The sequence below is a fragment of the Denticeps clupeoides genome, chromosome 8 (genome assembly GCF_900700375.1).
Source record: "Denticeps clupeoides chromosome 8, fDenClu1.1, whole genome shotgun sequence".
Classification (NCBI taxonomy): Eukaryota; Metazoa; Chordata; class Actinopteri; order Clupeiformes; family Denticipitidae; genus Denticeps; species Denticeps clupeoides.
The window spans coordinates 22,168,862-22,194,643 of NC_041714.1; the positions used below are offsets into that span (position 1 = coordinate 22,168,862).

Sequence of the window (25,782 nt, forward strand, 5' to 3'; positions counted from 1 at the left end):
TTTGTAGTGTGGAAAATAAGTAGGCACAGTTTTTTTTTTTTTTTTTAAACCACCATTTCCACACAGTTCATTGACCCCCCAATACCCCCTCACTTATTAAACCCCAGCAGCAGGGGACCCGGTCCAGTTGCTCGCTCCAAACTAGCATCTGACCAGAACACTGGGAACCACCCACCCAGACAGCTCCACTGAAGTGTGGGGTCACCTCCAACAGGAACGTTTAAGGGCATGGAGACAATAAGAGGGCAACCTCTCAAACTACCAGAGAACAGCACAACCATAATCTGATTTCTATGTTCTTAATACAAATATCTATGTGTTTGTGTCTGTGCGTATATATAGATATCAATAACATATATAGAAAGAGTAGATTGTGTATATATATATACGTTAAGGGTATTTTATAGTTGTATATATATAGTATAAGGCGCTATGCAGACAAACATAAATATCTATGTATGCTTCTGTGTTCTGTCAATGGATTACACATAAAACAGAACTCGGGGTCTGTATATCCATGTGCAGACCAGCCTCTAATCCAATTCACTGCTCTCATTTCACTAGACAGTCCACATAGCATACACAGACATTTGTTACTGTTAATTATATTTCATACATGGATACATATTTATATATAGCAATTAACATATACGTATATGGGGATAGAAATAGTCATAATAGCGATGAATATCATAATAGCCATTATTATAATAATAGCAATAGTACTAAAACCCTTCAGAGAAGCAAACACCAGGGCCATTCCAGAAGCAGCCTAACAATCCGCAATCATCGCTCTGAATACCCCAATTTTATGCTTCAGACTGCAGCTGATATGCTCCGACATCAGCAATGCTAAGCACAGCCAAACCTCCATCTGATTCTTGCCAGGAAGCTTTAATGCATTTCCTGCCTTTTGGAATGACCCTCACAGGAGCAAAAAAAAAAAAAAAAAAAAAAATTATTATTATTTTTTTTTTTTACACTAGTCATCTAACCAGCAATACAGCCCATTTAGCGCAGCTCAATAACAAAGTTTCTATGTAATCAATACAAGGTCAGTTTATATTTAATTAAGCTTAACTGCTACATTATCCATAATCATTATTAGTATACCAATACTTGTAGTTATGTATATATGTGTATGTTGTGTATGAATACAGAAATAACTCCGCATGCCCAAAACACAGGTATGAGCAAGGCACGCCCTACTATGTATTTGTAGTGGAACTGGATATAACTATAGATCAGGCACATCAGACGGTGCTTCGTTTTTTTTTTTCCACTTTCGGCCAATATCCCAGCATGCACGTTTCCCTGTGTGACATGCTGACGGGAGGGCAACAGGGAATTTCTTTCATCTGGCTGAGCATGGCGCAGCTATCAGGCCTCGGGGGCAGAACAAAGGATCAGCATCTTTACCTCACCACACCTGACCTGAGGATGAAGAGAAGTGCTTAAACCAAACCATTTCAAATAAATTCAAACCAAGCCAGAAGGGGGGAAAAATATATATATATAATCACATCCCTCCTACACTCATGCATGAGAGCCATACTTCCATACATGTGACTTGTGGTACCACTCGTGTAGCATCCACAAAGCTGGTGGCCACTGGGACGAAGCTCAGCAAAACACTGCGTGTATAAAAGGGGTGGGGCTTCCGCCAGTTTCAGGTTCCAGAGGTTACACAAGATCACCTTGCTGAAAACTACATTCCACCTCATTAAACGTGTACGTGCGCTTCTGGAGCTGCGGCATGACTGGATAATACATTCATACACCACTGCCAATATGGCAGCCGATTTGTAAAAAATAAGCATCAAATTGGCCCGAGGCTTCGGCAGAAACCAGTTTAGTTTTGGCCTCCTTGAGGAGCAACCCGCTGTGCTGCTGGTCGGGTATTCAACTACAGTACTGTTGGGACAGAGCTGAATATCACACACAAGCGGCACTGGGGGCGTTGCACGTCTACTTCTTTTCTTGACGTTTATGTGTCGGGGTGTCTAAGCTCGTGTGTCAGACTCTGCTGGTTTGGTTGTGTGTCGGGGGTGTTTTGGACGCTATGCTGAGGGGGGTTCCGGGCTGGTGTTCACACAGGTAGTCTCGGCTCTCACTTCCCGTAGGCCAGCTCCTCCACGCTGTGACATGGGTCACAGGTCACCTCCACCCGACAAGCTCCGGCCTGTCTGTCACACACAGGAAAAAAAAAAAAAAAAAAACACAAAACATTGAGTTTCTCCCTGTTTCTGGACACAAATGTCTTAAATCTAAAGCACCAAGATGCCATGTGGCACTATATCATGGACCGGATTAAATCCACCTGCCTGCTATTATACAGGGTCAGCCTTTAAGCTGCCTGTAGGCTTGGGTACGCATAGGGACGGATTTATTAAATCTTATAATTGATGCAGCGCAGAACATAAAAGTAAATCAAATCATAATGACGTTGCTCCTGTGTGATTTTTCTGGCGGTGGTATAAAAGTAGTGCCGATTGTGGCTGCCTGATCTGAGTACAGCGCCACTCCGGGCAGGAGTTTCTACTTGCCAGCCCTGTGCGCACTGGGCTCTTTTACCACTGCGCGCCACAATGCATTCACACACAAAGCGGGAACAGAGGAGAGGCTGAACTTATCCGTCTCTGATTGTCCAAAGATCTACTACACATCTTATCGAGAGATTTAGAAACCAGCACGTTGACTGCCACGCCGTTGAATGCCACGCATTTTGCCGGCGTTTTCCTGCCGTTTGTGGAGTCAGTTGAGAGCAGAATGAACACTAACAGTTTTTCTGCTCATTGTAGAAAAAGAGACCGTAAATTTTGTATGACGTAGAAACTTTACAGCATGCATTGCAATGCATCGATAAACAAGGCATTGAAGATTGTAATCGAATCGTGAGACCAGTGAAGGTTCACCTCTAGATGGTATAGCTCTAGGCTGATTAGGATTTAAACTGGTGCAGAAGAATAGAAGAGGGGCCCTTTCATTCCGAAAAAAAGGACTCACCACTGACTCTGCATAGTCTGTTGACATGGCAATTGGTTTCTCCTCAGGAGGTGGGGTCATGAGTGTTCCATCTGATCGGCGATTCTGATTGGTCAGCGACAGCCACATGTCATACATCTGCTGCATGTCCCTCACTGTGGGTGGAGATAGGAGGGTTGACCTGTTTGCTGCGACACAATTAGAAAAGCGAGGAGATGGAACCCGAGCTCACAGCTATTGTTCTTCATGTACGTCCACACATCTCTTTCCTCCGGACTGTGGGCAAACGAGCAGTTCCCAATGTAGTGGCACTTCTTCTGTTTCATTACATGGACACACATCTGAGGTGAGACCAAATGAAAAGGAACAGTGAGCGGGCAAATTTATAGATTATCGCATCAGGCATTGTGTGCCAAAACCCACACATACACATGAATTCACACACACACACACACACACGTAAAAATATGTATGTACGAGTGTGTGTGTGGGGGGGGGTTTCCCTGAATTTTGATTAAAAAAATAATAATAATAAAAATACATAACACACAACCTTGTTGTAAAATTCTGACCTACCTTTGCAAAAATGTCTTTGTTAATGTTATTGCAACTTTGTTGGGTCCAAAGTGAAAATTTTTATCAGCGATATTACGCATATAGTTGTAACTAGGACAGAATAACTAAGCCTTTTCCATCTTTAACTCCAAACAGACTTCCATCAAGACTTGATGGGGACAGAACCCAGTTACATCACTCACATCATACTGCTGGGGGTAGGTGCGTGAGAAGGGGAGTGGGCGAACTACCACCCACTTTTTCTTCTCAAACGATTTCACCAACAGCACCCGGCGTTCCTTCGTCCAGCTGAGGCAGAGATAATAAGTAGAGGGAGAGAAAGTCATTAAAACAAACATTAGCTAACAAAAGACATTACTAGCTTTGATATTCGTTGGTCAGTCAACATAGTCATTATTGTCAATATTCTGACAATAATGACTGAGTCATGTTGTGCCGTGAAAGAATCAAGACCGGAGAAGTCACCTGTGCTTGGCCTTGGCTGTGCAGTATTTCAGCTGCTTGTCTGGCTCGTTCACCTGGCCCTCCCTCCAGCATTGCCCACAAACGAACTTCATCTTCAGGTTCAAGCCTCGGCTCCGCCCACAGCTCCCACCGCCGGTGTTACTCCCACCCACCACCAGACTCTCTCCGCCTCCAACGTGCACACCGCCTGACCCGCCACCCAAACTGCTGCTGCTGGGCTGGTGAGGTAAGGGTAGCGGCTGGAAGAGGAGTGAGAAATGTTTATATTAAAAAAAATTTTTTAAATTTAAATAAAATGCACAACAGAGGGATTGTCAGTTATTGCTCACACCTTCTGTCTTTGAGCGTTCTGTTCCAGCCGGTGCCAGTGGCGCTTAGATTCTTGGACAATTTCCTCATGGGTGATGCCTGGAGACACAAAGCGTTTGTTTTTATTTTTATTTATATATATATATATATATATATATATATATATATATATATATATATATATATATATATATATATATATATATATATATATATATATATATATATATATATATATATATATATATATATATATATATATATTATTTTTATTTTTTTTTTTTCTCTCTCCCCCCATCACCAGACAATGGACGTATTCAGGTTAATATTTCGCACGTTAATGAAGCGGTCCGTACCAGTGTCCTGTTGCAGCACCCAGCACTTCAGCTCGATGACAGAGTGGGCAAAAGAGCAGCTGTCCTCTCGCTGGCAGCCATAGCGCACCTCATGCCGACACACGTCAAACTGGCACAGCGGGTGCAGCGGCCGTACCTTACTGTAGCGCACATTGGCGGAGCGGACCACGTGTACCAGGCACCTGAGGAAGGTCCATGGCAGTTAAACGAAGCAGTTACGTTACCGATAAATAGGTAGACCAGGGGGAACAGAACATCCCACCAGATCACTTTATTTAGATCTAGATATGTCACGCTAATAACACGTAATAAGACGAGATCTTTAGCAAATGGATTGTAAAGCAGCTTGAAATTCTTTATTCTGAAGCGCCAAACGAACTCAGTCATAAAGTGTGCAGTGCATTACGGGATCCGTAGTAGGCGTGGTTAACGGGCTTCAATGCGTCGTTTCTACTGGTTGCACGATAATGCACTAACAAATGGTAGAGGTCAAAGTTCAACAGCAGTCGACTCGCGGAGCACCACTCGCCAGACACTCTTCAGACGCGCACCTCACAGAAACGATGGGATTCAGAGGGCAACGGCGCGATGGACTTGGTGAAAGACTTCGCAGCACTCCGTGCACAACAGAACTTCAATCCATGTAGTTTGCGGTAAAAGTGTGGGGGAGAGGGCAGAAATTGAGGCGGGGCTGGAAGGACTTACTTGTTATCGTCGAACGGATGGCGCGCAGTGAGATTGGAGCATACGGCCAGATTCTCTTTGCTGCGTTTGCTGATTATGCGAGGTTTACTGTCGAAACACTCCTGAGACAGAAGCAGAGCGGTGCCACATTACAGCCGCACACGTTTAAAACCCCAAATTGTGACAAATTGCACTCCAATTAATGCCATACCTCACAGAGGAACATGAACATGCCCATGTGGAGTTGAAGGAGACGCGTCACGCTGAGCGCCCGCCTCTCATTGGTACCCAGCGGGTCAAACAGGAGCTCCCGGCTCAGCGCCCCCTTCCGCTCCTGGGTCCACACGTCAATCTCCTCCTGACAGTACGCGAAGGTGCAGTTCTCCCCGTACTGACACTCCTGCCTCTCCTGCACCTCTGTGGAAGTGAGGGAACATCTTTACATCCTTCATGAAAGTGAAGCGATGGTCATGGTAAAACACTGCAGCACAGCACACCATGACTAAACAAAACGGGTCCTCTGCATTTTAACCCATCACCCATAGTGAGCAGTGGGCACCTATTAATGGTGCCCTGGGGAGCAGTGACTGGGGACCTCAGTGGCACCTTGACAGTAGGTGGATTCGAACAGAGACCTTCACCTTCCTTAACCAGACGGTTCTAAAAATGCTAAGACTAGCCCACGCACCTTTGCAGAGAACAAATGCCCCCAGGAAGTTGTTGCGGGCAGGCCGAGGCCGCACCCTCTTCCAGGTTTGGTCCTCGGAAGCTTTGCTGCGGCAGAGCAGTACATCTCTCTTGCAGCGGTGGGCCGCATCAGGCTGGTACTTATAATCCATCACCCTGGGACCTGAACCGAGACACACAACATTCAGCTATATTGAAACTGGACACCAGCGCATTAATAATATACGACCGTATGTTACAGTCAATACCACAGTAGACCATAAAATCAAACCACATGGTTACGGGATTGCTCACCTATGCGGCTGTAGCATGCGTGGCAGGCCTGCCGAAACTCATGTGTCGCAGCCAATGGATTTCGTGACAGAAGGGAGAGGTTGGTGCCCATAGGACCATTCTAGCAAAAGGGGGAAATACATACATTTAATACATATTTTCAAGCCTAAAAATATCAAAATAAAATCAAAAGTTAAGAGTTTTGAGACTTGTGTGACTCAAGTTCCACGTTCTTTACACTTAAAAGTCTAATTTTGTGGCTGCATATTAAATTAGTCATTACAACCATTTTTAATACCATGAAGAAGCTTACCGCTTGACCAGCACCATGGTTCCGTAGTCCAGCAATGAAACTGTGAGAAATTCTTCCCCCTGAAAAAGACACATGATGCATCTCAAGAACCTTATTTTGAGCCAAATTAATTCGGTTTTGTAAGAAGACATGTGCAAGTCCATGTCCAAAAAGTCTAGTTTTTACACTTCCAACAGCTACAAATAAAAGTATAAATCACCACCACTCTTTGAAGGAATCAAAAGACAGAGCTTAGCCCCTTAGCCCCCTTACCCGGCAGGGTGTACTCCGACAGTGAATCCAAGCCCCCAGAGCAGGACGAGCCTGCAGTGTCAGGGGCTCCGGCACCTTGGACAAACGGGCCAAGAGAGTCGAGGGACTGGGGCAAGCCCTCGCTCTGTCCCAGCAGCGGGAAGGGCTCCAGGCTGGGCAAAGGGCTGACTGCCGAGCCGAAGTAGGCTGGGCTGAGCTGCGGCGAGGGAGGAGGCAGGCCGGAGGCGTACGAAGCTCGAAGGCCTACAGCAGTGTTGGGCAGGTTGGTGGGGATGGCACCCTGGACTGGGCTCTGCAGGACATACAGATGAAAATTAGCAGACGGCCAGCAAATCCGGACCTTAATAAGAAAGGTTAGAACATGAGCCGCTGAACGGTAAAGATAAAGACTCACCACGCTGACCTTTGATGCTCCTTTGGGGATGCAGTCCAGCAGGTTGTCCAGTTCCTCGCTAATACACTCGTCCATGTGCTCCGACACAGGCACGGAGTACTGCACCTGACTAGGAAGGCCCTGCCCAGGGCTCTCTGGTGTCTCCGGGCCCACCACAGGCGAGAGGCTGGGCGGAGCCACGTCGTCGCTCACAGGGATGGGCGTGGCCAACGGTGCAGGGATGCACTGAGCATTAGACATGTCTATGACGATGCACAGGGAAAACTTCTTTAATTTACACCAGCAGAGAATTTTGTTAAACTACAAGAACTTGGCTCTGATAATAATAATTAAAAAAAATAAATAAATAACGTACTACCTGGCCCAAGGTCATTTAAAGACTCTATACCATTTAGAGTCTAGAAGATGGAGATGGAGAGAAGAGAGAAATACAATTACAAAATCGGCACATTAGGATTTTGGGACGACTCTGGTCGTTCAACACACCTCTCCAGTGGGAGGGGCATTTTCTCCATTACTCTCAGACCCAGAAGAATTGGACTCCACCTGAAAAAGAGGGTGACCACTCTGAGGAATTTCCACGACATTTGAATTACTCCAAGACCATATGTTCTCTGAACCTTCCATACAAAACACTAGTATAACCAAATATTGTTAAAGTAATTTTTTTTGACGAGCCTGGAAAGCCTAACGTTTAACTTTCTTCGTATAAGTTGGCGAGTAAGATGGTGCCATCAGGTTGATCGGCTGTAATTGACTTATAAAAGGAGACGTGTGGCTCAGAAACTTCTGGACACGGTTCACGTTGGTTAAAGCCGGCAAAGATACAATAGACCTGTGCTACTTTTCAGGCAGCCTTCCAATCCCGGCTCCGCTTCCTTACCCGCTTGGCCACCACTGCCAGTAATGATATGTTTATATCGTAACTTTTCAAGACCTGGAAAAAACTCTTTTCAAAATCCATGACTTTTTTTTCTCAGGTTTTTAAATCACCGTAAGAACCCTGATAGATTACACACAGTGAAAGTCAAAATGTGCTTTACAAAGAAGAAGAAAATAAAACCATTGGCGGTCATTATAACCCAGTGCTGAACACGTGTTGGTGAAAGACCCGGGGAGTCACAAACATAAAATTAAAAGAGGCACAACATTAAAGAGTGTGTGCCCACCTGGGGACTGATGTAGGCCTTCCGAATTTTCAGGCCCAGTTTATTGGCCAAGTCCTGGGCGAGCTCGCTCACCTGCCGGTCCTATTAAAAAGGTAGAGGAGATTTGGAGGAAGGTTTACCAGCAAGCTGGAAGCAAAAACTCAAATCCAGGTCAGACAGGAGCACTGCTTACATGTGGGGCAGAAAGCAGGCAGCCTGTACCGCACTCATAGGCTTCTCGGAAATGACCCAGCTCCCGCAGGGACAGAGCCTTCCGGTAAAGCGCTCGGCGACTACCCTCCGACACACACAGGGCGCTGTCACAGTCCTGCACACCCCGCTCATAGTCCCCCTAGGAATTACAGGAAAGACATCATCATCACCATCTCATTATCGTTGCAAACAACCAGAATTCAGAGTTTCCAGCAGAGCTGAGAACTGCACTGCCTTTATGGCCAGCCTGTTCAGATAGTGGTATTAAAACGTCCCCTATTATGAAAATGATTTAACATTAAGCCTGTCTATGGTCCTGCAGTGGCTAGAAACGGCGATAGGTGTAAAGTGTTTGGTCGTTCTGCTTCAACGTTCAGAGAACGGCAGCTCAGATGGTCGGATCTGGAATTTGTCCCCTTTTGATGGCATAAGGGGAAAGGATACCTCCCGTTTCTCATGCTTTTTCCGCCCAGAGAATTTCCCTCCCCTAAAACATGATCTCCACCGACACGTCGTGTGAAGCATTGAAGTTGATCGGTGATTGGAGGTAAAAATGAGCACTTTTTTTTTTTTTTTTTTAAGTTCCTTCAGGCGAGACTCTGAAGAACCAGCAGGTTCAATTTTATTTCTTCTGGAAAAATGTAGGACTTCCTGTCTGTGCCAAACATTGTGGTTGGTGGCTTGTGTTGATGACGTAATTTCAACTTCTATTGGCCTCTCTTCTCCTCATTAGCATTTAAAGCTACAGTCATTGAAACGGTGCGTCCTGGGAAATCTCCTTGTGGGACTGTATCAGAGTGGCCGTAATTCTGCACCACGGCTGAATTTTGAAAAGAGGCTTTGGATACAGAATTAGGGGACCAATAAGACCAATAAATCAAGCAAACCTTTCAAGACACACCATCCAGGAAATTCCATGCATTTCGGATCACTGCCGTCAGGCTACTCACAAGGTGGTAGTACGCAGCAGCCCTGTTCACGTAAAGGCTCTCCAGCAGTTCTGAAGGGATGACCAGCGCTTCCGACTGGGCGTAGCGCGCCACGTTCACCCCCTCCGTGTAGTTCATCGCCGCTTGCCTCCATTCCCCGTCCCTGAAGACGGCGTTCCCCTCGTCCAGCAAATTGCAAACCAGCTGGGTGAGGAAGACCTGAAAGAAAAGCAGGGCAGTGATGTGACCGGCCTGAATCCCACCGGCAGGAGTTCATGTTGCCTTCGTCCACCAACCTCATAACCCTCCGGCTCAGGGAACGGCAGCGATGACCTGAAGCAAGCAAAAAAAAAAAAAAAAAAACCACACACACAACCAAGAGTCACAAAACGAGCGAACCAAACGCAACGTTGCACTTTACAGACCAAATTCCAGACGTACTGAATGAAGCTCAGGGCTTTGTCGATCTCCTCTCTGCGCTTCTGCCGCTCAGGGTCCATTTCTGCAAAACACAAGACAGTCCGGTTGACGTCTGAACCGAGGGGAGAAAAACACGCGGCGCCCTCCCCAACTTCCGTCATCTTCGCGGCCCCCGGACCCCGCCGGACGGGCGACGGGAGCCGCCTTCCGAGCTCGGCGAGTCGCGGACGACGTGCCAGATGCAGGCCACGGAGCCGAACTCGCCGCGGTCGGGCACCCTTAGCCGCTAGCCGCTAACGCCGGGACTCGGCTCGCCTTGCCGCCCGACACCGATCGACCCCCCCGAGCGCCGCTGTCAACTCCGAGCAAGTTCGGCTAGCGCTAGCGCCACCTGCGCGGTGGAAGCCGCGCTGTTAGCACGGCGTCATTTTTATTAAGTTATTTTCCTCGCCCGTCCACATCGTTAGCACGGCTGCGCTAGCGCTCAGCTAGCCAACAGGCTAAGTCGGCTAACTCCGCGTCCAACAAGTCCGCCCCAAGACGCCGGGAATTCATCGGAACGGCGACGGAGCTCAGCCGCCGGCCGGTCCCGTCCACTGACCTGTTTTTTTACACGGACACGCCGACTCGGACCAACGGGCTCACGGTCCAAAACGAGCGCCACAGCGGGGCGTGCGTGTTCCGCCTTGAGGTGGGAGTGTTCTCGGCTGCCCCTATCCCTCCAGAGGCATCGTGCCAGCGGAGCCCCTGGATCCGAACACGCGAACTCCCGAACCGGGACAGAACATGCGGGGCTTCTTTCTGCACCTCGTTTTCTCTGGAGTTGCGCTTAAGTTTACGATCCAGCAGGCGGCCGCCGACGGGTCCTAAAGGGAGGAGGGTTGGGGAATGCGGACGCATTTCCGCCGCCGGCCACTGGGGGTCAGACGCGCCCGAAAATCCTCGCGTACAACCGATCTTTTTCACTCCCTCGGCCCTCCATTCTTCTCCCGTTTCTGGCGGAACCCCTCAATACTTTATACATTTTATTACGCACTGTAGTGACATAAAAACACGAGAGCAATTACGATTTAAGGTTATTCATGGGACTGTGGATAAAATTAAGCATTAGATACTTATCAGGGCTCTTAGTTTTGTAACTCAAAATCTATAGAAGCCGAAAGAGAATTGCTGGTGTCTTCCTCTTGTAAGTCGCTTTGGATAAAAGTAACATAAAGATTGACGGTGTTACATACATTCATATTTGTAATGCTATAAACAGCAACAGTACAAAGAAATAGTAATACTATACAGCACTGATCAAGTAAGTTAAAATCAGAGGTCTGATCGTGCCCAGTTATCGTCGTCTGTTCTGTCCAATTCTTTAGTGGTTTGAAAACACGCAGGGAAGAATGATGATAATGTATGAGACGCGTAGCCGAGGCATTTCCCCCCTCATTATGATGCCAGCTTGCGCTTGCAGTTTTACTGTTTACTTATTTATCTGTTATCCACCAGATTGTCAGTTCAGAGCAACACCAGGTTTTATAAACTACTCTGCTTGGCTGAGTATAGCTATAGCTGTAATGTTCATGGATTAGAAGACACTGACCAGTCGTAACAGACATGACGTCCAGATAGTTTACAAATTAAAGTGATGTTATTGTCATTGTGAAGATTGTCATGACAGGCACCCGGGGACGGAACTTTCCACGGTGGCACCTTGGCAGCTTGGGATTCGAACCGGCAACCTTCCGACTACGGGTCCACTTCCTTATCGCCAGGCCAGCACAAGTTAAAACCCTGTCCACGGCTCTGTCTACCACCTGCAGGTCCCCAGCTTGTCTCAGCTCACTTAGGCTTTTGCCTGGTCCCGTGTAGACAAAGGCGAGCTGAGCTTCAAGGCCCTCAGATTATTCTGAGGAGGAGAATAAAGTTTAAAGGACACAGCTTGTCTCTGAGGTGGGATCATAACTCCGTGTCTGGACAGCTGCAGGAATCGTCCGAGCCATTCAGGACTTTCCCGACCTGAGGGCACTTCGGCTGGAGGGAAGCACACTTGGGGTGGAGGCAGCTGAAGCCATCGCCGGGGCTCTGGAGAGCAAGAGCGAGATGCAGGTTCTGCAAAAAGACTCGAACCTACCGATTCCCCTTGAAAACAAGGTTCATGTGTCTCCACATTTCTTGCCTTAAAGAGATGTCATTGGCGCGATATGTTCACAGGACTTCTTCGTGTCGAGATTCCTCCTGCCCTTGTTTTGATCTTCCTGGTGTCATGTTCACAAATCACTACAGCAGTACAGCTCTGGGGGGTGCTGTTTTTATTAAGATCTTTTTTCAAGAAACAATTGTATTGGTAATAATTGAAATTTGGTTACATTGCCACATACATTGTGTTATTCTTTACCATCCACATTAGTTCCATCTTCTCCACAACTCTTTAGGTACTGCCTTGATGACATCAGGGGCCAGACTAACAGAGCTGGACCTCAGTGACAATGCTTTTGGTCCAGACGGGGTGAAGCTTTGCTGAAGAGTCCTTCCTGCTGCACCCTGCGCGAACTCAGGCTCAACAGCTGTGGCATGGGCGTTGGAGGGGGAGAGGTGGATCTTCGGGTGAGCGTGTCCAACATGACTAGTTGGGCCGGAACCATTCGGAGAACGATGGCGCCGCAGCGCAGTCCGGAGCATTCCAGGTATGCACAGCGTCCCAACAAAGTCACCTCACCGGATTGCTGTCTCTAGACCTGATTCTTTCTGTGCTGTTTTATCTTATTGGAAGTCTGGAGGAGGTCCATATACATTTTTTAAATCGATCGAGGTTACATGTGAAATCGGCCTGTTTGGCTCATTGAAAGTGGACTCGTCTGTCCTGCTGCTGCTGTGCCGTGTGTTAAATGTTTTGTCCTCTCAGACACTCGTACACCTCAGCAGTGTCCAGATCATACATTTTGGTGACAGCTTGGTGCCTTCCGATGGCACCACCGCACTGAGAGAAGGTCTGCCTATTCATCAGGTCAGTGCTGTCCATGTTACCTTGATCTCAGTCGAGAAAAAAAGACAGATCCATCATTTATTTGGACACTTTCGCACCAACAGGCTTTAGTTTTGAGAAGAGTGGTAAATTTGGTAAATGGTAAATTTCCATGTCGACTGTACAGAGAATGACTTGTAAGTCGTGAGGCGGTACAGTACCCTGTAGATATTTGGTCTGATGACCACATAGGCACAATTTCACACAGACATGTAGTATTTACTTTTGTCGTTCCCTCTGTGACACATCTGACCAGTGAGCAGATGTTCTCGTGTGACTCGAAGGGACTTTCTCTTGGATTATTCCTTTAAGAGGAAAATGTTACAAACTCAACAACTGATTCAGTCCAAAGGAAAGTGCATTAAATCTCAGTTCAGTTTAATGCGTCTTGCATTCAGGAGCGCTGCTTGTCCTTCAGCAAGATCTCTGAGGAAGCAGCTCCGGTGGTGGCACCGGCAGTGAGAGACAAAGTTCACCAGGAGAGACTTCATTTCAATGGTAGAGACACTGACTGACACCTCTTATGATTATTGTTCTATTGCTAATAATGTCATGTGCTGGCCCTGCACATGGTTCAGACGTGACCTTAAATTGAAACAAAAATACAGCCAAGACAGAGCGGTCTTTCTCATTACAGCTCCCCTGACATGAACATTTTATTTGCTTTTATTTCAGACTTGTTGGTCCCTTAATACTTTATCTGAAGCCTCTTGGTGCAGAATTACAGTCACTTTGATCCAGTCCCACAATGAGATTTCCCAGGACGCGCCGTTTCGGTGTCTGTAGCTTTAAATGTTAATGAGGAGGAGAGAGGCGGGACGAGGAAGAGAGCGGGCAATAGAAGTTGTAATGCCGTCAACACCATTCACCAACCAGACTGTTTGGCACAGACAGGAAATCGAGTAACTTTTCACATTATGAGGACATAAGGTAACAAATTCCAAATTCCAGAGAGCTACCGCTCTCTGAACAGTGAAGCAGAATGACCAAAACACTCTTTAAAAAATTTCTAGCCACTGCAGGACCACAGACGGGCTAGAGGAACTTACATTTACATTTACCAGACGCCCTTATCCAGAGCGACTTACAATCAGTAGTTACAGGGACAGTCCCCCATGACGCAACTTAGGGTTAAGTGTCTTGCTCAGGGACACAATGGTAGTAAGGGATTTGAACCTGGGTCTTCTGGTTCATAGGTGAGTCTATTACCCACTAGGCTACTACCACCCGTCACTGGTATTAATGTTAAATCATCACACAAAGTGAAATTTTCATGACTTTTAATTTATGTGTTAGTAAATTCCTGTGTGTGTGTGTGTGTGTGTGTTTAGGTAACGACTTTGGTGAGCAGTTCTGTGAATCTATCCGAAATGCAATGGAGCAAATGAACATGGTGGACATTTTGGGTTCACTGCGGTATAGACCAGCGTTTTGGTCGACAATAGTGTCTAAATCATGGAAGAAATTTGAATTTATTCTTCCCACAGTGATGATGAGGGAGAGCCAGATGAAGATGACGAGGAAGAGGAGGATGGAGTAAAAGAGGTTAATTACCTTGCTGGGGATGGAAACACTATAATGTCTAAAGACAGGGGATGAGTATGAACACTAGATCAGAACAAAAACACAAAAAGACAGATTATCAGAATATAAAATACATTTTCATTCAAATACAATAGACAGTAGATCTTTTTGTGTAGAACTTTGTAATTTAGATTTGAACGTAGATAAATTCACCTGGCTCTTGTTAATTTATTAATTTTGTGCATGAAATTCACACCGAATTCCCCCTTGAGTTGGGATCAGCTTTATCCAGATTTTTTGTTGCAAATGCATCCAAATTCCAAATTTTGAACGACACAAAGTGAATGTTTGATGCAGATTAAAAGTGAGATTGGATTAGGTGATCTGATCCGGTTTTAGAATCCCTCTTTTCCCTTTAAACAACAGATTTTTCAAGATTCAGTCCGTTGGCCGAAATCCCATTGGATTACCTTCTGAACAACTGGACTCTGATGTGATAGCAGGACAGGCCTTTCGTATTTGTTTAACTCAGGTTATTAGAAAAAGGAACACATTAACAAATTAAGGGGCAATTTACAGGATAAACAGGTAAATAGATGATTGCGCAAATAATATTGAAGTGACTACTGCATTCTGCTAGAGACGAACATGTTGAGAATTTCTGTAGCCTATTAAATGAACTAAGGAAGAAATGGAGACTCAAGTAACAACTGCTGCCAAAATAGAAAAAAGAAATTCATTCTCCATTCATTTTTATAGAGAATTAAACTCAAATTTCCAGAAATGTGACTCCTGCGTGTTTGTGGGAAACAACTTTCACTTAAAAAAAAGAATGCAGGTCAAGTTGTTTATTATCTTATTCAATTTTTCATTATACTTTAAGCAACCTTGGATTGTAAATCTGAGAAAACGTCAGAGAAAAGTTGAAATGGAACGTAATTACAAAGTTAATGAATTTTACACAAACAAGGAAATAGTTGCTATTCTATCTGCTGCGAGAATTTCACGGTGAGGCTTTATTTATTTTTGGTTTCCGGTGGCCAACGTGAAACACAGCGCGCCTTTGTGCACGGCGCACATACACACACACAGACACACTTACACAGAGCTTTCCCCTGAAAATTCCTCCAGCCCTCATCTGTTTAACTAGTGGATTTGAGCCTTTCGGTTCTGAGCTGAACATTAGTCTTGTTGCGAAGGCCATTTGTGGATATTTTTGTGGATTTTTTTTTGGACTTCATAAAAACCAGGTGGGTTTTACTTATGGATTTACAATCAATTCATTTATTTGTCATTGATCAGTGTATAGCCGAGTCATTTTTGTACATGTGGTGTGTCATGCCGAACTGGTGTTTTAACCTATGAATAGTAGGTTTTTGGAAAAACCTTGACTTCAGCGAATCAGTCCTATAATTAGTCAAATAAAGCTCAGTTGGATCCTGTGTCCTTTATCCACAGTGTCTTCCTGAAAGAACTTGATGTTCTAGATGTGCATGGAGCCCCTTTCCCCCTTATGGTCAGCTGCGGTGCTGTTACTGCTGTGGGTCCCTGGGTCACAGCCGGGCAAATGCCCAAAGATGTGTGTGTGTGACAATGTCCAGCTCACAGTGGCTTGCATCAGCAAGAATCTGACAGCGGTCCCTCCTACTATCGACGAGGTATGAATAAAGGTTCAGAAATGAAATTCATGAGCAATCATTTAAGCTTTTTGTATATGTATACACATCTGGGTTCGTATCCCAGCGGTGCCTGTCGTGGTTTTAGGGGCAGTGGTGGCCTAGTGGTGTCACTGAGCAAAGCACTGCTCAGTAAGGGTGATGGTTAAATACAGAGGACACATTTCTTTCTGTCACCATGTGCTGAGCTGCAGTGCTTCACAATGACCAATCACTTCATCTCCTTTACCTTGTTATAACCCTATTCTCATCAGATCACAGTCAAGGTGGACCTGAGAGGAAATAACATGCAAGAACTTCCCCGTGGTGCATTTTCACACATGCCCTACCTCACACACATGTCCCTGCAGCGCTGCAACATACGTACGTTGCGTGAGGGGGCCTTCCGTGGACTTGGGCGTCTCGTCTTCCTGAACCTTGCCAACAACAACATCGAGATCATCTACCAGGTGACGTTTTTTTTGCATCTAGTGAATGCAAATTGTGTGCAAATCTGAGCCTCGCTGACCCACCTTTGGCTAAATGAGTGACACTGTGATCACTATTTCTTTCATTTGATTTGAATATGTCTACCAGTTTCAGCATCGTGTAGAATGTTAAAAAAAAAAATTCCATGATCAGTTCCACTCATTATTTATTTCTTTTTAAGGAGTCCTTTGATGGACTCTCATCCCTAAAGCAGCTCTTAGTGGATCATAACAGGTTGGAGGAGATCCAGCCTGGTGCCTTCACCCAATTGGGCTTCCTCAACCTGCTGTCCCTCACCCACAACCAGCTAGTGTACTTGCCCAACATGGTCTTCCAGGGCCTGCAGAACATCAAGTTGCTTCGGCTGAGTCACAACTCCCTCAACAACCTTGACATGGAGGCCTTTGCCGGACTCTTCACCCTGACTCGCGTCAACCTAGACCACAATGAGCTGCAGTTCTTCCCCACGGAGTCCATGAGCAGGTCAAGTAGCACCCAGATTACCCGAATATTTTGCCCAAATTGTTATTTCATTCGTAAATGTAGATTTTCTCTTAGACTTTCAGAGGTGACGCGTCTGGATCTCAGCTACAACCCTATCACCTACCTGGGCGAAGAGGTGGTGTCCATGGGGAAGCTCACTCACCTGGCTTTGGACCACATGTCTCTACAGGAAATCTCCAACACAGCAGTGCTCCGTTCCCCCCACCTCACCCACCTGGACCTCAGCTACAACCAGCTGCGAGTCCTACAGCCTCTGGCCGCTGGTTCGCCCAGGGTGAAGCGCCTCAACTTGGCAGGCAACCCAATCTACTGTAGCTGCTACCTGCGCCCTCTGCGGGAATGGGCCCTACAAGAGCGGGTGCATCTCGGCGGTACCTGCGGCGGCCCGGCTCATTTATCTGGGGAAAACTTGGAGGCGGTGCAGCCAGTCAACTTTCGCTGTCAGAGCCAGGAGGCCATGCTAAAAGCAGAGCAGGAAGAGTTGCGGCGATTCGTCCCGCCCACAACCCCGCCCCCTAAGGTCAAGTGTCCAGCCAACTGCGATTGTATGGTAAGTAGTCTGGTTGAAAAGCAACATTGTCATATTCAAAACAACAGCTATGAAAGGAGTTTGGTCCGGGTCAGGCAACCCACGGCTCTTTCACCCTTACATGGCGGCTCACTGTGGCTTTGGAAAAGAAATTATTATTCAGTGCATTTTATATTTTTTTCAAATAACCTAATTTGAAGATTATTGTGATAATCTTTTAACATTGAAATGCAACGTGCTCTTCATGTCAAGTACTACAATGTTGTGGTAAATCTTTTTAACCACCTTCCCATATATGCGTGTACTTGTATGTGCTGCCAAACCGCAAACTCACAAGCAACACACTAGCCTAGTTTTTTTTTTTTTTTTTTACATAACATAAAAGTAAAAAAATATATAAAAATACAATTCATTTTACATGTCAAAAAGGATTTGCGGCTCCTGGTGCTCTCTTTTGTGGAAACCGAGTCCAAATGGCTCTTTGAATGTTAGAGGTTGTTGACCCATGGTCTAGGTCCATCTTGGTTCCAGTTGTGAAACACCTGCTAGACAGGTGTCTAACCTTTGGTCTTCATCCTCCTCCCAGGCAGAGACCAACCACTCAACATGTGAAAACCGTGGCCACAACAAAGTTCCTCGCGGCTTTCCTCCAGACACACATCTCCTGGACCTACGCAGCAACCACTTTCACTACATCCCCACCAACAGCTTCCCTGGCATGACTGAGGTCGTCTCCCTACACCTGCAGCGCTGCAAGATCCATGATCTTGAGGCAGGAGCCTTCGCTGGCATGAAGTCCCTCATGTACCTATACATGTCCGAGAACAGCCTCACCGCTCTCAGTCCTGAGGCCTTCAAGGGCCTGCCTCAGCTCACGTACCTCCACCTGGAGAAGAACCAGTTTACTCAGTTCCCTAGAGGGGCCTTCAAGCTCCTGCCTGGTCTGCTGGCACTCCACCTGGAGAACAACGGCATCAGCAAGCTTGAGGCGGGGATACTCACAGGAGCAGAGAGGCTGAGAGGGCTTTATCTCAACTCCAACGCCATCAATACCATTTCCCCCCAGGCCTTTGATCCCTCTGCAGATCTTGAAACTCTCCATTTAGGAGACAACAAACTCAAAGAGATCCCCAGTAAAGCCCTGTCTAATGCCAAAAGTCTATCAGAGCTCCACCTCTCTGGGAACTCCATTCGCTGGTTGGAAGCCGAGGCGTTTCGTCCAACCACCTTGAAACATTTGTATCTCAACAACATGGGCTTAGAAAAGGTAGGAACTGTAGTTCAACATATGGTCGGGTCCATTCTTCATGGCACAGGGCTTTCATTACTCACTTCACTGAAGCATGCGACGAGAAACCTCCAGTTTTACTTCCAGGGTTTCAAAACAGACCACTAGATGCTTCAGTCATTATGTTTCTCCACTCTGTCTCTCGCAGATGTCGAGCAGGTCGTTGGCCGGGCTGGGCTCTGGATTGCGAAGCCTATTCCTAGAAGGTAACCAACTGGAGGACGTGCCTGACCTCAACCCCCTCACTGGGCTGGAGGTCATAAATCTGGCTGATAACCCGCTTTTGTGTGACTGCACCCTGCTTCCTCTGCGCAAGTGAGTGAACTGATTGCAGATAAGCAGGTCTGCATTCAGATTGGTTGAAAGATGTCTGGGTATTTTTAAAAGAAATTTCTCGTTGACCCTGTAGTCAGCTGAACGTGAATTCATTCTGAAGGCCTCTCTCTGCTCTCTCAGGTGGGTGGAAAAGGTGAACCTTAAGGTCAGAGCAACCTGTGGCCACCCGCCAGAGGTACGGGGTCGAAGGGTCAAAGATGTCCACGTCTTCAAGAGTTGCCCGGGAGAACGTCCAGGTCCCCCACGACTTCGAGTCCCCAGACCCCCAAAATTAGTTGAAGTAAGAAGTCCACATGCAGCAAAGGCTAAAAAGAGGCAGCTGTCAAACTCAAAAAAAGAGAGAAGCACAACCAGGAGAAAGTCTGCATGATTCTTCAGACCTTCCCTGAGCTATGGGGTGGAGTGAAAGTGAAGAACAGCATAAAACAAACCATATCACAGATCATCATCCAGAGCTGACTAAGATTCGGGAATATCATTTAATGCTCAATGCTTACCATTGAATTTTGGTGAATTTAAAAAAATATATATCTTTGTAAAGATGCCTTCAGGGTAAGTGGTTAATAAAAATGGGCTGCCACTGGTTTATTCTGAAGGATCTGATCCAAAATGGCATCCACAAAACCTATCTACAGCAATAAAAATGATATAATATACATCTAATACTGTGTGAAAAATGTGTGTTTATTGTTGGCCACACTGAAAAGGTTTATACCTCTGCTTTAGTCCTTGACCAGCACTATGGGTCATAAAGGCTAGAAACCAGCAAAAGACCCAACTTTTGTCTCTCTGTGGCTCATGCGTCTCTCTAGTCCTCTGCGTCCACTTCCTGTTTGATGACCGTGAGAGTGTCTGTCTCGCTGATGGGTGGATTGAAGTCTATGGGAGTCTCTGACTCCACCTCCTCTACTTTCACCTTCACTGCGATGACTGTGGGAGAGACACAGAGGCACATGAACTACAAATACAAATCCTGGAGAGATTTGGATAATGTGATCTTCAAACTAGAGGACAATATGAGCAGAGCAAGTTCTTGAATTGAATTAAGCTAATGATGATGGACTGTCCATCATTCCAGAGCAATCACTTACTCTCTTCTTCTGGCTCAGTCTTCACTTTCTCGGCCATCAGACCCGTGGAGGACATTTCATCCTGCTCTACCTCTGGAGACTGCCCTGCAGCAACAGTGCTGCTCTTTCTCTTGATCAGTCGCCTCCCTAAAACAGAGAAGGGTTGTTAAGTTTGCAGAATTTACTTCCTATGTACCTGATACAACACGGCGCGAGAGAGAGAGACTCACTCTTCTTTCCAGTATAGGGTTTAGAGATCTTCTTGCGTTCCAGTCCTGCTTGGGGTTCTAAAGAGATTTAACCCACAAGTCTTGCATTGTTCTGATATATTTTAATTAAAAAAAAATGTTGCCTAATAATCTGAACGTGATCTGTTTACCTGAGCTGGTGGGAGGCTGCAGCTCGTAGCCCATGAGTTCACACCAGCCAACAGGGTAGATGTCTGGCGACTCACAGTCCACCCACTGGTCAAAATCCGGCTCCCAGCCATCGAAATGCAGCAGAAGCAGACGACCCTCACAGCGCCTCACGGTGGCCACACACACCAATCGTGGCTCCATCAGGTCCACAGCCTCCAGCTTCATACCAGTGACAAAACCATGGCCCACCTCATCCTGACCAACCACACACACATGTAGGAGGAAACGTAAAAACACTAAAAAAGTAGCAAAACTACATCTGATGCTGAACCTGCACATAGACACATAAATATGCATCCTTAGAAATCTAAAACTCTGAACCACATTCTACATATACAAACACACACCGTGTTGAAAAGTCGTCGTGGGGCTGCTACAGACGTGGTCTCCTCCAGGTATTTTGGCCATGTGAATGTTGCTGGGTCGTAACCTGAGGGAACAAAAAAAAAATCAAAAAATCTCCATGCTCAGATCATAAATTACAAATTATTTCCACTTTCGATTTAGTTACTAATTTCCCATGTATTCATGAACTGGCATAATTAAGCCCCGTCCATGTCTGAAACACATCCCTATGTGGGAGGGCAGGAGGAAGATTTATATCCTTCACTCCCGAACCATAAAATGTGAAGTAGAAGGCAGAATGGTGGCTTTACCCGGAGGCAGTGTGAGTGGGATATTGTGTTTCTGGCAGTAGCCTGTAGGCAGGATGGCGTGGGAACTGGCATGGTAGCAAAACCAATCAGAGCCATCATCAACCTCAACGCCATCAATGCCCACCATCAGGTATCCATCAAGGAGCACCTGTGAGAAAAACAAGGAATAAGTATCAGATTGTGGCCCGATCCATTGTCCTGCACCGCAGGTTGTGCTATATTCAAATCTGCAGGTTCTACAAAAAAAAAAAAAAGAAGTCCATTTATATATATTTTTTCTGTTTCACAGTTGTAATGATATATATATATATATACACACACACACACACACACACACACACACACACACACACACACATATTTATTTATTTGAACTCACAGTTTTGATATATACAACAGTAGCCATGCGGTAGCAAGTAACTAGTATAAAATGCTTATTAAACTGGATACAGATTCACTTATTTTTGCATTTTGAATACATATCAATGTTATGTGTTCTATTATATCCCAAATTTCGCACACTCACACACACAACAGTAAATGCACTAACCTTGCATATGGTGGCCACACAGATGTTACCCAGATTCAGAGGGTCAATAGCTTCAAGCTTCATTCCTTCTTCAAAGAAGACTCCATCCATGTACACTGTCCGTAACTGGAAAACACACACAGAGTTGCAACACAAGCAAAATGAAGGTGTTCGGTTGAACAACACGCAATCTCTTCACGCACCTTCCTGAAAGACACGGCATCAGGGGAGGGTGGGAGGTGGCTTCTATCAAGCTTTTTATCTGTCCCAGAAAAAATATAAATATGTATTTTAATACATCCAAACCACACCGTCTCTGCCAGACAGGCATTCTGTTCCATGTTCATCACCATTGTCTTTGATCCGATGTCCCACTGTCTGCGACCAACCGACTGGGTGAACCAACGGACTCCACATGTGGCACCAGAAGTCAGCAAAAGCCTGCTCTTTGGCCACCGGTGTTCGGTCTGCATAAAGGAGGCGCAGTCGGCCACCAGTCACCGTGTCGACAATTGCAAGGCGCGTCCGGCTCACCAGCGACCGGTCCACTACCTCCACATAGACACCCTGCCACGCCGCGAACTTCTGAGCCTCTGCAAGCTGTCAGCCACACCCGAGATGCAGCAGGTTAGGACGTCAGTGTAGGAACAGTGAGGTTACCTGGGGTCACACGTTAACGATCACCTTCAGGTGAAAATCCACAGGTAGCGTGTGTGATCCCACCAGTCTCTTCATTAGGTAGTCCTTCCAGTTATTCAGCTGCAGTGTCAGGGCTGTGGGAGGGGTTTCCCCACAAGAGTTCAGGGTTAAATGTCTTGCACTGGGACACAATGGTAGTCAAAGAAAACCTCCAGTCGAACCTGTGCTTAAAGATTTAAAATGTCCTAAAGTTTGTGCTGATCTAACATTTCAAGTCACATTTTCCTGCCAGAGCAAATGCTCAGTCCCCTCGGCTTTTTAGCTGCCTGATCTCTAGAGGGAGCATGCGTAGTTATCAGTTCAGAAAGATAAGAAGGAGCTAGTCCATTTACGGATTTAAAAACAAAGAGCAGAACTTTGAACTGGATCCTGTATAGAACAGGAAGACAGTTACGTGTCCCCAGCACCTGGTCACAGTCAGAGCTGGAGCCAATGTATAGACTACTGGTCCAGGCCAAGATAGAGCGTTTCAGGTGTCCAGTCGACGAGTAACGAAAAGGTGAATAACTAGCGGGAAGGTACGGCTTTACCTCGGATAGCAGTCTAAGTTTAAAAATAAATAAATAAATGTACTCACTGAATTTTTCATGTGTGATATATAATACAACGATATTCGGCCCAGAACACTAGCCACTCCATTTAAAACAGCAGGACCCTTAAAAATAACTCCTATTTTGATCACTCTATTCTTTGACCCAGGAAGGTGATAATTTGACCTCTGATTTTATGATTAAATCATTTATATGTGCGATACAATAAAACAGATGCACCTTTGTGCCAGATGTACTGGAGACTCACCTCGTGGAGGAACCAGCAGTTTGCTGTTCACTGTACACCAGCCAATCGGGTGGATATCTGCGGTGCCGAGGTTACACCAGAAGTCATGGCTGACATCCGACTCAAAGCCTTCAAAGCGCAGTTTTGCATTATAGCCTATGGCAGCAAGAGATGCAAGCACTTAATCACACTCACAAGCCCACTTAATATGACCAGAACAACATATTTTTGCCTGAACAAAATTGCACAAATGAACAAAGCAGCGTGTTCCTCTACTGATGCAGGTTCTTCTTTATTCAGTGTTTGTGCATATTGCTCGAGTCAGGTCGCAAACAACAGGACACGACTGAAAAAATAATAAGTTCAGATCTGGTAATTCTGGGTCTGTTATCCGAATATCGCAAAAATATCCCAATTAGTAAAGTGGAAAAGCTCAGATTCAAAAATCTCATAAGGACACTTGACCCAAAGTATCCACTGCCTGCTCGCAATTTTCTTTTGAAAAGTAAATTAAAGTGAAGTGATTGTCATTGTGATACACAGCAGCACAGCACACGGTGCACACAGTGAAATTTGTCCTCTGTATTTAACACCCTGAGTGAGCAGTGGGCAGCAGGGAGCAGTGTGTGGGAATGGTACCTTCATCAAGGGGATCTCAGTAGAACCTTGGCGGCTCATTGACGGTTAAACATTGGTTAAATGCATTATATTGGTTTCATTTTATGCAATTGTAAGGCGCTCTGGATAAGGGCCTCTGTTAAATGCTGTGAATGTAAATGGTCCTCCACTGGTCTCAGAACTCAGTTTGATTATGATTATTGATGCATCAGTTATAGATGCAGCCAATAATTTTTTCTACATTACTTCACATTGTGTTTTCAAATATCAGTGAGATAAATGGTGTCGAATGACATCAAATAAACACTGCATGCAAAAGTAATTTCTACCAAAATCCCAAAGAACGCTAAACAGCATCAAGCGAACGGCAGTTAAACAGCAACCAAATGCAGCTGCAAAGCGCAGCAAAAACAAGTATGAAGTTCAGAGGGCGTTCATTTCAAACGCCCGTGTGGACGAGGTCAAACTCCTGCCTGGGGTGGAGCTGTGCTCAGATCAGGCCGCCAGAGTCTCTACCGGCACTACTTTCTAACTAGAAAATGACACCCATCCAGCAATTCACCTGCCAGTTTAATAACTGTTGCAATCCAGTAAACCTTGCCCGGCAGTATGGCCACATCGTTTAGAACCTCCACCTTCAGGCCTTCCCTTATGTCACCCCAGCTGGAGGACAATGGCACCTGTGGACAGAGAACAATTCAGATCCATCTGCACTGCTCACGGTGTGACTTGGAGTCATCTGAATGAGCACAAATATCATTTGAAAACTGACCCTTTACGTTCACCCCCTCTCTCTCCATTATTAATTAAAAAAGCCTCACGTGTCGGAAGCAGGATACTGGTGCGGCCAAACTTCCCGTCTTCTGCAGATAAGCACCCCAGTCGAAATTCACGGATGGTGCTGCAGACAGGAAACGGCAGCTCACTACTGTGCACAGTATCTGACTAAAGTGTGGGGACGGTACTTTGCTCAGTGGCACCTGGGTGTTTGAAGCGGCAACCTTCCGATTACGGGTCCGCTTCCCTACCCGCTAGGACCCCACTGCCCCCTGAGAGAGTGTGAGACCAAGTTTAACACGCGTGACACAGGGGAGGGAAAATGGCCAATTTCATTTAGGCATCTTCTCACTTTTTGCTTTAGATATTATTTTGAAGGGACAGCAAATTTACACTGTAATGCAAGCTGTGCACAGACTACTTTACATTGCTTCAAAATGTACCGTGAGCATGGGTATAATAAAATATTTACAAAAATGTGAGGGGTGTACTGACTAACTGTACACAAAAATCTGGAAATTAAACTGACGAGCAGCAGATTTTAATTGTGTTTTTACTTAAACCCAAACTGTGTATCTGGGTTCTCAGTCAGTGTGATACCTTTTTCACTTTCTGGAATACCAGGCTCGGGATCAGGAGTCTCCTGGTTGGTCACTGGACTTTTGCTGGGCAAGAGAGTGCTGATCTTGCCTCCCCAGTTGGCCTTATTCAGCACTTTGGCCTTCTTTGAGGGCGGCTTCCCCTGCGTTGTTCACACACACATACACACTTTTGCACAATATTACTTAAACAGTACATCTTGTACAAATATATATTTGTTAAATATTTCATGCATACACTACGCTGTTTTTGGAAAAATTTCGCTGACCTATGTATAACCGGAAAAAAACCTGTA

The 25,782-nt window shown here is 45.8% G+C and overlaps 3 protein-coding genes across 12 annotated transcripts in view; 1 reads left to right on the top strand and 2 right to left on the bottom strand.

The window, feature by feature from the left end:
- zc3h7bb (zinc finger CCCH-type containing 7Bb) lies at positions 1 to 10,887 on the bottom strand. Of its 3 annotated transcripts, none has more exons than XM_028988008.1 (22): positions 10,606 to 10,887; positions 10,026 to 10,086; positions 9,881 to 9,917; positions 9,606 to 9,803; positions 8,636 to 8,794; positions 8,464 to 8,544; positions 7,781 to 7,840; positions 7,653 to 7,692; positions 7,304 to 7,536; positions 6,901 to 7,192; positions 6,649 to 6,707; positions 6,357 to 6,456; positions 6,064 to 6,225; positions 5,587 to 5,792; positions 5,397 to 5,497; positions 4,692 to 4,873; positions 4,358 to 4,434; positions 4,027 to 4,265; positions 3,744 to 3,849; positions 3,218 to 3,326; positions 3,007 to 3,140; positions 1 to 2,182 (listed from the first exon to the last, which is right to left on the bottom strand). In XM_028988008.1, exons 2-22 carry the CDS (start codon positions 10,082 to 10,084, stop codon positions 2,111 to 2,113), a joined length of 2,706 nt encoding a protein of 901 aa, XP_028843841.1. In that variant the 5' UTR covers positions 10,085 to 10,086; positions 10,606 to 10,887; the 3' UTR covers positions 1 to 2,110. The 3 variants fall into 3 exon arrangements, with proteins under 3 accessions (XP_028843841.1, XP_028843840.1, XP_028843842.1); XM_028988007.1 differs by having other exon boundaries at positions 7,295 to 7,536; positions 10,606 to 10,885; XM_028988009.1 differs by having other exon boundaries at positions 1 to 2,186; positions 7,295 to 7,536; positions 10,606 to 10,885.
- Positions 10,060 to 20,005, top strand: chadlb (chondroadherin-like b). 6 transcript variants are annotated; one of them, XM_028988022.1, is made up of 9 exons: positions 10,060 to 12,679; positions 14,505 to 14,562; positions 14,968 to 16,199; positions 16,472 to 16,666; positions 16,867 to 17,168; positions 17,244 to 17,739; positions 18,305 to 18,985; positions 19,155 to 19,321; positions 19,463 to 20,005. In XM_028988022.1, exons 3-9 carry the CDS (start codon positions 16,029 to 16,031, stop codon positions 19,710 to 19,712), a joined length of 2,262 nt encoding a protein of 753 aa, XP_028843855.1. In that variant the 5' UTR covers positions 10,060 to 12,679; positions 14,505 to 14,562; positions 14,968 to 16,028; the 3' UTR covers positions 19,713 to 20,005. The 6 variants fall into 6 exon arrangements, with proteins under 6 accessions (XP_028843855.1, XP_028843856.1, XP_028843857.1 ...); XM_028988023.1 differs by having other exon boundaries at positions 15,673 to 16,199; XM_028988024.1 differs by having other exon boundaries at positions 16,000 to 16,199.
- The window catches only part of l3mbtl2 (L3MBTL histone methyl-lysine binding protein 2), a 9,256-nt gene continuing 3,479 nt past the window's right edge, over positions 20,006 to 25,782 (bottom strand). For all 3 annotated transcript variants that reach the window (XM_028988001.1, XM_028988002.1, XM_028988004.1), the window contains exons 8-21: positions 25,488 to 25,629; positions 24,932 to 25,011; positions 24,673 to 24,790; positions 23,514 to 23,648; positions 22,701 to 22,789; positions 22,367 to 22,616; positions 22,220 to 22,278; positions 22,038 to 22,142; positions 21,488 to 21,635; positions 21,179 to 21,261; positions 20,792 to 21,026; positions 20,643 to 20,699; positions 20,434 to 20,559; positions 20,006 to 20,272 (exon numbers count right to left, since the gene is read on the bottom strand). In XM_028988001.1, coding sequence (XP_028843834.1) covers positions 20,151 to 20,272; positions 20,434 to 20,559; positions 20,643 to 20,699; positions 20,792 to 21,026; positions 21,179 to 21,261; positions 21,488 to 21,635; positions 22,038 to 22,142; positions 22,220 to 22,278; positions 22,367 to 22,616; positions 22,701 to 22,789; positions 23,514 to 23,648; positions 24,673 to 24,790; positions 24,932 to 25,011; positions 25,488 to 25,629 — 1,749 coding nt within the window. In that variant the 3' untranslated portion in view covers positions 20,006 to 20,150. The remainder of the gene's footprint in view (positions 20,273 to 20,433; positions 20,560 to 20,642; positions 20,700 to 20,791; positions 21,027 to 21,178; positions 21,262 to 21,487; positions 21,636 to 22,037; positions 22,143 to 22,219; positions 22,279 to 22,366; positions 22,617 to 22,700; positions 22,790 to 23,513; positions 23,649 to 24,672; positions 24,791 to 24,931; positions 25,012 to 25,487; positions 25,630 to 25,782) is intronic.

Excerpts from the sequence above, each read along its gene's own strand:
- zc3h7bb (XM_028988007.1), bottom strand. The coding sequence starts at position 10,084 with ATGGACCCTGAGCGGCAGAAGCGCAGAGAGGAGATCGACAAAGCCCTG. Across the intron at positions 6,226-6,356 it reads CGCATGCTACAGCCGCATAG|GTCCCAGGGTGATGGATTAT; the intron begins GTGAGCAATCCC and ends GTCTCGGTTCAG. Across the intron at positions 3,327-3,743 it reads CCTACCCCCAGCAGTATGAT|ATGTGTGTCCATGTAATGAA; the intron begins GTGAGTGATGTA and ends GTCTCACCTCAG.
- chadlb (XM_028988022.1), top strand. The coding sequence starts at position 16,029 with ATGTGCATGGAGCCCCTTTCCCCCTTATGGTCAGCTGCGGTGCTGTTA. Across the intron at positions 16,200-16,471 it reads TCCCTCCTACTATCGACGAG|ATCACAGTCAAGGTGGACCT; the intron begins GTATGAATAAAG and ends TATTCTCATCAG. Across the intron at positions 17,169-17,243 it reads CCCACGGAGTCCATGAGCAG|ACTTTCAGAGGTGACGCGTC; the intron begins GTCAAGTAGCAC and ends ATTTTCTCTTAG.